The 10,337-nt window shown below is 41.0% G+C and overlaps 1 protein-coding gene across 5 annotated transcripts in view; it reads right to left on the reverse strand.

The window, feature by feature from the left end:
• STX7 (syntaxin 7) overlaps positions 1 to 9,974 on the reverse strand; it is a 62,457-nt gene extending 52,483 nt beyond the window's left edge. For 3 of the 5 annotated variants that reach the window (XM_077893357.1, XM_077893384.1, XM_077893395.1), the window contains exons 1-2: positions 9,841 to 9,974; positions 6,311 to 6,469 (exon numbers count right to left, since the gene is read on the reverse strand). In XM_077893357.1, the coding sequence (XP_077749483.1) occupies positions 6,311 to 6,395 (85 nt within the window). In that variant the 5' untranslated portion in view covers positions 6,396 to 6,469; positions 9,841 to 9,974. Of the gene's footprint in view, positions 1 to 6,310; positions 6,470 to 9,287; positions 9,410 to 9,840 lie in introns of those variants that run through there. The other 2 variants (XM_077893367.1, XM_077893376.1) reach the window with 2 other exon arrangements.
• Positions 9,975 to 10,337: the final 363 nt, after the last annotated feature.

Below are 10,337 nucleotides of genomic sequence, written 5' to 3' on the forward strand. Positions count from 1 at the left end.
AATCAGTGATGTTAGATATTTACTTTCAAAGAATGTGGAGTGGGTAAAATATAAGAAGAAATTCGGGGGGCTGGTAATTTTCTTTCTCTTCATATGTGTGGTGTTGTAACAGATAATTCATTGAGCTATACACTAATAACCAGTGTACTACTCTCTGTATATAACATAGTTCTACTTTTTAAAGATTAAAAAAATCTTTAATTATGTGATGGATTTCAACAGATTTATTGTTTCTTTCAAAAACATGAGTTACTTCTGTGTGATCTGTGTCCTGAATACATTTTTCTATATTTTTCTTTTTGTTTGTACAAGGATGAATGGCCTCAGGGAAAATATCCTACTCTAGTTCTATAATAGGCTCAACCATTTCAACCCATAAAAGCTTGCTTATCCTTGTACTATACCTCACAGGTAGAAGGTTGTTTCAAAAATATAGACAGATGATAAAGGGTAAATGGGTGCTTAACTCATTTCCAGGTACTACTAATAAAAATGTTACTTGTAAATATCTCAATTCAAAGCTTGAGCATTAAGTCTACCCCTTCTCTGATGCATGATGATCTTCTAGACCTGGCGTAACAAATGGTTTTATTTACATGCCAACTCCAGTCTACTGGGAGTGGTTGCCTGGAGCGCTGGGTTGAGAAAGACTGGATATTGTGGTGAGGCCATCGACAGAATATTGTCTATGCCACAGGCAACGAATGGAGTGTTGGGTCACAAATACCTTGCTGATTCTGTGACAGACGTCAATATAACACTTTTTCTCACAGGATAAAAATATCTTCTTAATCAAGATCACATAGGGATCTAAAAACTTTCCTCATTGCTTCCACCACCACCACCACCTCACTGTCTGATGTATGATCTGTCAATAAATTCCATATTTAAGAAAATTTTCAAATAAATAGTTCCATTAAGACAAAAAAATATATTTTTTTCTTAATTATTTTAAATGTTCCACAGAGAAATCCCTAATAAAGTTCTAGTCTGTTAAACATATCAGTCATTCTTAAAAAGTTATGGTAAGTTAACCTATTTCTCCCTAATATAGTTTATATTTAAGTATTTATAACATTTAAGTATTTTATTTAATATGTTATATTATTGTAATATGGTTTAAATAATTCACTGGTAAAGCAAATTGATAAGATTACAGATTATTTTTAACAAAAAGTATCCTAAGACCCAAAAAGAGCTTAAAACATTTTGTTTCATTTCTTCTGCTCTTTGCAAAACAGAACTGCCAGAATATAATACTATTACAAAAGATTATATTCTGTTATATTCTGTTATATTGTTATTCTTTTATAATCTAGTTACAAAAGATTCTCATCATAATAAATGTTATTCTTGGGTCCCTCTAAGAATCAAAAATCCTTTTGATTGTTATTTTCTTTTTTGGTATAAACTAAACCATACAAATGACTGTTTTACAAGTTTTCACTGATCTTACTCAAAACCAGTATCAAATACCCCTTTCCCACTGCAGTACTTAAAGAGGCAGCAGCTCCAGCTGGGCAGATGCACGTATCCTAACGACAGGGGCATTATCCTTCTCAGAGTATTTTCTCTTTGGGTCTCTTCTGTACAACTAGCTCACATGCACCGACCCAAATTCAAAGGATGCAGATGTAGTGCACAGAGAAACACCTGAACGTGGTGCAAGTACCATGTCATTCGATCACAGTCAGTATTATTAGCATTACCACGTGAGAAAAAAATGAACTGAAATTTCACACTTCTGCCTTTTTACTTCCACATTTCTTCACATCCGTACTGGTGATGCTCACGGGAGGTAAGTTAGATCTTTAACAGCAACTACCTCTACCTAATCTAAATTTCCCTTTATTCAGTTGCTCAATCTCAGAATTAGAAAAAAATAGTGATAATTGGTTTCACTAAATTCATGACCCCAAATTTCCAATGAGTACTCAACCTGCCAAACATCCGTTCATTACTTCTGAGGCACGTCAAACTTCTCCACTGTCAAAACTACAACTAATCACTTTCTCTTCTTTCAGTACACTGCCTACAGCCTCCCCCATTCCTCTGTCCAATGCCCTTGCTTCCGATCTCATTTAAAGCCAGCCCCCTCTGACAAGAATGCCCCCATCTTTGTCTACCACGTTTACTGTCCACACCACACTCCACCTGGGCTCTGTCCAGGGACGAAAGGCAAACCGTTCCCCTCTCCCTCTCACCTTCAGAGACCTTTCTTTTGCAATTATACTCTCACTGGACTCTGTCTTTTGTAGTGGAAAAATGCAATCTTTTCTTTGACCCTCTTTCTACTTCAATAGTGGAACCTGTCAGTTGCCTGCCACATACTGATTTTTCCCTTCTTAAATGGAGCAATCCCCAATTTAGTGAGCATAGTGCAAGCCAGCCTCCTTAGTAGCTAAGTATAGCCATGTAACTAAATGTAAACTCTGGTCAATAATACAAGCAGGAGTGAGTGGGATTCCAGGAAGTCTCTTTCGTTGTAAAAGGGTCAGTCCTTTTCCCCATCTACACTCAGGACATGAATATTCTTTTCAAAGTCACCGGTTTGCATGATCCAGTTCTCTGCTTTTTAGTCTCTTGGCGGCATCAGACACAAATGATGTCTCACTCAGTCTTGAGACACCTTGTTTTTAATTCTGGAAATCCAACATATCCTGATTTTCTTCTTACCTTACTGGTCACTCTGACTCTTTATGCTTTCTCCCTGTCTTCCTAACTTCTACATTTTTTTTTTTTTTAACTTCTACATTTTTTAATGCTCCAGCTCTCTGCTCTTATACCTTTGATTATTTTAGACCTATGGTTTCAAATACTATTTACTCTCTGATGACACTCTGAACTCCAAATTTGTTTACTTATTTATTTATTTAAAAGACTTTATTTATTCATGAGAGATAGAGAGAGAGGCAGAGACACAGGCAGAGAGAGAAACAGGCTCCATGCAGGAGCCCAATGCGGGACTCAATGCCAGGACCCCAGGATCATGCTCTGGGCCGAAGGCAGACGTTCAACCACTGAGCCACCCAGGTGAACCACCAAATTGGTATATTTAAACTAGATGTTTGACATCTCTGCTTAGATGCTTAAAAGACATCTCAAACTTTACTTGGCCAAAACAAAATTCTCTCTGCTTCTGAACTATAGTCTTTCCCACTTAACTATATACTTACCACCATCCACTTGGTTGCTCAATGCAAAAAACCATGGAGTCACCCTGGACTCCCCTCTTTCTCTCTCAATCCACCCACATTCATCAGCAAGCCTAGCTGGCTTTGCCTCCAAAGAACATCCGTCATGTACAGACATCACCTGTCCCCACTGCCACTATGCTGGTACAAGCCAATATCTCTCTTATCAGACCCCTACAATGGCCAACATGTCCCCATCTCAAATTCCCCAAAGTCTACTTTCTAAGCAGTAGCAGCCAAAGCAATCTTTTCAAAGCACCAATCTGATTGTGTATCTTACTTCTTAGAATGAAATCTAAACTCCCTTGATGGCCTCCAAGGCTTGGGGTGACCTGCTTGGCTTCCTCTCTGATTTCATCTCCATCCACTCTTGCCTCTAAGTGCTGTGTTTCAGCCACACTGGGATTCTCTTTCTTTGCTATTTTCTGAACACCGCACACTCTGGATTGCTTCAGGGTTATAATACTAGCTATTGGCCGCTTCTAAATGCTCTTGTCCTCCATCTTCCACTGCCAGCCCCTTCTCATCCTCACACAGGGGACCATCTCCACTAAGGCAGCTTCCCCCTCAGGAACCTGCTCTCACAGCTCTCTCTCATTTTCATCATAGGACACGTGTGATTAATTTTTTTCCTTTTTAAAAATTTTTATTTAAATTCAATTAATTAACATATAGTGTATTATTAGTTTCAGAAGTAGAGTTCAGTGATTCATCAATTGCATATCACACCCAGTGCTCTTTACATCATGTGCCTTCCTCAATGCCCATCACCCGTTACCCCATCCTCTAGCTCCATTTCCTTTTTTTTTTTTTTTTTTAAATCATCTGTTTCTTCTTACATTATAAACTACAGGAGAACAGGGCTGTGGGGATCTTGCTTACTGCTGGATTCCTAAGGTCTGGTACCATGACTAGTAAGTAGCAGGTGCTCAATAAATTATTTGCTAAATGAATAGAGAGAGAATATCATAATTACAAGTCATTCAGACTGCACCATTACTCCACTGTTTAAACCTCTTACTAAACAGACCTGAAAAATAGTATCTGACCACCATATGCTGGTCACTTAGTAACAAGGACTACACTTCTCTGGGGCATGCCAATTCCATCCTTGAAGAACTAGGATTATTCAAAAGCCTAACTCCTTCTGGAGCTGAAGTCCAGCTACTGTTTGCTTCTATTCATTTGTGGAAGCCTTCATGACCATGCAGAACACTTTTCTTGTATTTTATACAGGACAGTGCTTCAAATATCTGAAGGTGGGGACTATGGCTTCTCACAGGTAAATGGTCCTAGTCTTCTTAACCCCTTTTCACAAGGCAGAGTTGTGGGTCTTATCATTACCCTACCCGACAATCCAAAGCTGCGCTGAATCACACAGTACAGTCACATACATAGTTATCAGTTATGCCATGAATATGCTACTTTGGCCCAAGGTATCACTTCTCATCTAGTTGGATCATATGATCTCTTTCTCAGGGGACATGACTTGAGTTAACTCTTACCTTCTTCCAGTTCAAGCTCACACATCATCTCGAATCTGTGTATCTTTCATACCACTGGATGCTTAAAGCCTCTCTAATCTCAGAGGCTCATTCCTCCTCCTCTTCCCAGAATTCCTAACACATTTACCTTTCCCAACACAAAAGATCTGCCCTGTCCTCTGGAGGAAGGCTTCCTGGCCTCCTCTCTTACCTAAGGATTTTAGGTCCTGATTTTTCCACAAATGTAAAATAAAATTATAACCTCTCTGAATTTTCACACATTAGCCTGAGGCAGACCAGCACTATTTCTTTCTTTTCTTTTCTTTTCACCAGCACTATTTCTTTCTTTTTTTTTTTTTCACCAGCACTATTTCTAACAAAAAAAAATTTTTTTCCTTTGGCTTTTTTATTATATCACTGTGCACAGCAGCACTTTTTTAAGAACCCTCTATAATCCACTTTTACTCCTTTTGCCTCCAAAACATGCTGACATCTCACTGAAATTGTTTGGGTAGAACAGTAACTTCTGGGAAGTTAATGATTAGATAAGAAAACATGGTTTGGCCATCTGAAAGCATTCTTTATTTTCAGTGTGTTAACACATTCTGGGAAAGAGAACAGTAGACTTAACAAACTAAGCTAAAGAATAATGCTGTATTAACATAAAATAGAGTTCAGGTAATGCCCAAAGGGCCAAAACATTGATCACCACAAAGTGACTATAATAATACACGTATGTAATTAGCTATGAATCAGAAACAAAATGTAAAACAAAAAATCTATAGGCTCCAATCTACTAGAGTGATCTTCTAAATAATATATATATATGTATCTCCCAAGGAGTAATAAGTTCCAATAAAATACTACATGGGACTGGTCTACCAGGATTGTTTTTGATAGGTGTAGCACAGGTGGTTTGTGGAACTCTGAGAATTCTCTTCTAGATCTGTCTCAACAGATTAAAATGTTGCTTTGTTAGTTATGCCCTGCTTCTTAATAAAGAACCATGTATTTTCCCTTTACAAAACTTTATTTTTTAATAAATGTAAACTTCCAGTGTTCCCCAGTTCCAATCCTAATGGGATTTGGTCAACAGGTCTCTTTAATCTCATGCAGAATCAGATGGTTTTAAAGCAAATATAAGTATCTATCCTTTTAAATCTTTATTTCATTAATAAAATAGTGTATTATGTGCCTGGCACTCTACAGAAAAATGCAATAAGTGTTATCTCTTCTAACATAATTATCTTTTATATTCATTCCAAGAGTTCTGGTCTTTTTTTAATTTTTTTTTTTTTAATTTTAAGAGTTCTAGCCTTCTAAAATCTGCTTTTAGAGGATTTCTCCTCCTTCTCTTGGTCATTGGACCTACTACGAACCCCTAAGTTCAGTTAAGAATTGAAAACTGGGGGCATCTGGGAGGCTCAGTGGTTGAGCGTCTGCCTTCGGCTCAGGGTGTGATCCTGGAGTCCTATGATTAAGTCCCACATCAGGCTCCCCACAGGGAGCCTACTTCTCCCTCTGCCTATGTCTCTGCCTCTCTCTCTCTTTCTGTGTCTCTCATGAATAAAAAATTAAAAAAAAAAAAAAAAAGAATTGAAAGCAGTGAAGTCAACTTAAATTTCAACTTACAACATTGTGTGATCTTCTGGATGTTAGAAGAGATACGCTGGGCCAGTAGAGCAGGGTCACCACCAACTCCCACAGTGTAAGACATAGTTGATTTGCTTAGTCACTAATTTCATCAGATGTTGGCAGGTTGGGCAGTTTTCTATGCAGTCACCTAAAAAACTGAGGCATAATGAGAATAAGTAACTTGCTTAATCTAAGAGCTAAAATTGGGATCCCTGGGTGGCACAGTGGTTTGGCGCCTGCCTTTGGCCCAGGGCGCGATCCTGGAGACCCGGGATCGAGTCCCACGTCGGGCTCCCGGTGCATGGAGCCTGCTTCTCCCTCTGCCTCTCTCTCTCTCTGTGTGTGACTATCATAAATAAATAAAAAATTTAAAAAAAAATAAGAGCTAAAATTTGAAACATAGTATCTTACAGCCTATATTTTTAAAAAACTAAAACATATTGCTTCATTGTATAAAAAAAACTCAGGACAAGTGAACCCACTCATAAAAAAAAACTAATTTACCACATTTCTGCAGACTCTGCTCTTAGGATGAGGAACAGAGCTGGGGTAACTACATGAGATCAAGGTAACAACACAGCTGAGTAGTTTAGTCCTTTTCTTTCTTATTCTAATAGTCCTATCTAGGCGACAACAATGGTTGGCCCTTTTGATGAAATATGAAAAAAAGGAGTCAAATGACTGACTTTACTGCAAAAACATATACACAGATACACTATAGTTACAGCTAACTATAAAATGACTTAAAAGTTTATAATCTTTGCATATAGACCAGAATAAACCAAGTTATTCTGATAGCTGCTGTCCACACCAGTCTCCAGCACCTAGCCCAGATATAACAAGCTTTAAGCACTCTTGACGAATATTTTTGAAAGCTCATTCAGAATTCCTAGTTTTATTGCTCAGAATAACATAACTCATTATCCATACCTGCTCTATCAAGTATTCAAAAATCACATGTGAGGCCAATGATTTGTATAGTTCATGTAAAACATTTCCATCACAGCATAAAGTTCTACTGAATAGTGCTTATGTAAACATCTTAACAATTACATTTCTATGAAAATATATAAGCACTGTAAAGGGAAAGAAAGAAAGAGAGGATCAAAGGGCAATACTCGGGGATCCCTGGGTGGCGCAGCGGTTTGGCGCCTGCCTTTGGCCCAGGGTGTGATCCTGGAGACCCGGGATCCCACGTCGGGCTCTCGGTGCATGGAGCCTGCTTCTCCCTCTGCCTGTGTCTCTGCCTCTCTCTCTCTCTCTCTCTGTGACTATCATAAATAAAAAAAACAAAAACAAAAAACAAAAAAAAAAAGGGCAATACTCATAACAAGGATATTCTCAAGACTTTCTGTAGAGCACAAATAAAAGAACAAAGAAAACTGTGAAAAGTTGTGTCAAGCACTACTCCCAGGTACTACTACTGTACACACTGCAGAATCCTAAGACTCTCATTAAACATAAATCTCATGCTCTATAAATCAAGCATGGATAGAGCAATAGAAATAGTCAGTTTCACCTTCTTAATAGTGTGTACTGGCATAAAACAATGGACTTAACTCTACCCCTTACCCCAAAATATAAGTACCCAGAAGAGCAAGGTTTTGTCTGTGTGCTACATTAGTCTAAGTACTGGGTTATGTAATAGGTGTTTAACAAATATCTGAAGACTGAATGAATAAATGTGTCTATTTCCTAAGAACACAAACCTAGTCTGAGAATAAACATTACCAATCCTCAGACACTACATTCCAGTGTCTTCTTTCAGATCCTAAATGTACTGGGCTTATTATTGCCTTAGGGCCTTTGCTGAGTGCCATTTCCTATCCCTGGAAGGCTCTTCCCATGATCTTCACATGACTGGCACCTTTATACAAGCAAAGTCTCATGGCATGCTAGGTAAGTCTTTGGTGACTTCGGATCTGCAATGAGAAGTCACCACCCCGGCACTCTCTGTTGATCTAACTTCCTTTATCATCATGCTACTCACCACTCTAAAATGATCTAGGTAGTAAATTGCCTTCTATTCCTACTTTGGTGATATAAACACAAGACAACCTTGTCAACCTTGCAGAGTCCACAGTATAAGGCGCATAGTGGATGTTCCATGAATGGGGAGACGATCATTCCATGATAGACATGAGTGTTCTCTATCTAAACCAAATTAACTGAATTCTTTAGCTCAGCATCCCCATCTGTTAAATTTTTATACTATTTGGTTTTACTCACAATACCAAGGGTTACTTTTCACCCTTCCATACACTAAACTTTAAAATTAAATGGAATCGCAGCAAACTTTACTCAGACTTACTGCAGATGTTTTATATATTTATTTTTCCATCCTTAGATCTTGGCTAAAGTTTGATATCCTAACTAAAATGAGGATATAACTCTACCACTGGGAGCAGCAGAAGTAAAACATCTGAAGGAAAATGATGCAGACATTAGGAGGTACTGTGGTATCATTTTAACATCTACGGAAAGTCTGAAACTAGACCATAATTCTTAATTAGTCACCGTCTGAGACAAACTTCCCAAAGCGGCCTTCAATGCAAGGCCGTCCACATCCCAAGACACGGCTGAACACTGCTACAAGCCCCTGCCCTGCCCGGGTGAGGCTAAGGCTCCTGAAAAAATGTCCACCTGCAACATTACTCAACAACAGAGCCCTTCAGAATCATTTTCTTCCAGATTCTGTGAAAGTTTTAAATTATATATAGTCATAGCCAAAAGACACTGATCTAAATCAAACAAAAAAATCAATGTATCTATAGGAAAGCCAAGCAAATACACGAAACCGGAGAGGGAAAAAATATATAGCATTCGACCAGAAAGGTATTTTTCTTTGTGTCTGAATTTTTAAAAAGCAACAGCCTAAAACACAATAAGGGGGGGTGGGGTGGGGGGAGGAGAGGCGGATCTTGAAATACTTTACACATTCTTAAAGGTTTTGGGTAAATCATTAATGACGTACACTGAGATCAAAGAAAAAGGTAGCGTGTTTTGAAGCCAGACAGAAAACCAACCGCAAGGAGCCTCCGAAGGGACAGATGTTACACGGTTCCTTTACTCTCGAGCCATCCAGTTTCAGTTCCTCTGTGTTAGGGAAGAGAGCTTTAAAATGTGTTTTCTAACTCCATGCGTCGTAAAGAGGAAGCGACCGCTCGGTGACCCGCTCCGGGCAGCAGCAGCAGGACTCCCGAGCTCCGCCCCAGCCGGCCCCGCCCCGGGGCGCGCAACCCGCGGGGGCACCGGAGCCAGCGCTCGCGGGATCGGCGGGCGCGGGGCCGGCGGGATGGGCCGGGGCGGGCGGGATGCGCCGGGGGGGGCGGGATGGGCCGGGGCGCGGACCGCGGCGGCGCTCCCGGTTTGGGCAGCGCCCGCCCCCCCGGGCTCCCGACCACAGCCGCAAAGCGTAAGGCGGCGGCCAACTGGCAACGCGCACAGACGAGGAGGCGCGGCCGCCGCGGGGACTTAGTGCCTCAAGAACGCGGGATCGGACCCCCCGCCCCCCAGGCTGCTCTTACCCCGGCTCCTCCGCGCCGCCTCCTCCTCCTCGGGCCAGCCGCACCCACCGGCACCCGACCCCCAGCTACGGTTCTCAGCTGATGGGCGGTGGCACTGGGACGCCCAGTGCGCATGCCCGCGACCCGGCTCTGGGGAGGAGGAGGGGCTCGTCCCCCTCTCGTTGGCCAATGGGCTTGAGTGACAACCATCCTGCCCCGCCCCCTCCGAGTCTGGGCTAAGGAATGGGGGCGGGGGACCAAAAAAAAATTTGCAAAGGAGGTGTTTTTCGAGGCCTAGCCTTACAGACGGCAAAAAACAAGAGGAGGGAATGGAGAGCAGCTGCGCTGATCGGGTGATGGCGGTGCCCCCAGGCTCACGCCTTCAGCCTGCCCCATCAGGGCCTGCCCAGCCTGTCCTTACTCTGCAGTGGAACGTATCCACAGCTCCATTAAAAAATGCTAACGCAAATAAGCAATGCTAGCAGGAACAAAGACAGCATAAGTGAAGAGTCACCTTC

This window comes from Canis aureus, chromosome 1, assembly GCF_053574225.1.
Source record: "Canis aureus isolate CA01 chromosome 1, VMU_Caureus_v.1.0, whole genome shotgun sequence".
In the NCBI taxonomy this organism is placed as follows: Eukaryota; Metazoa; Chordata; class Mammalia; order Carnivora; family Canidae; genus Canis; species Canis aureus.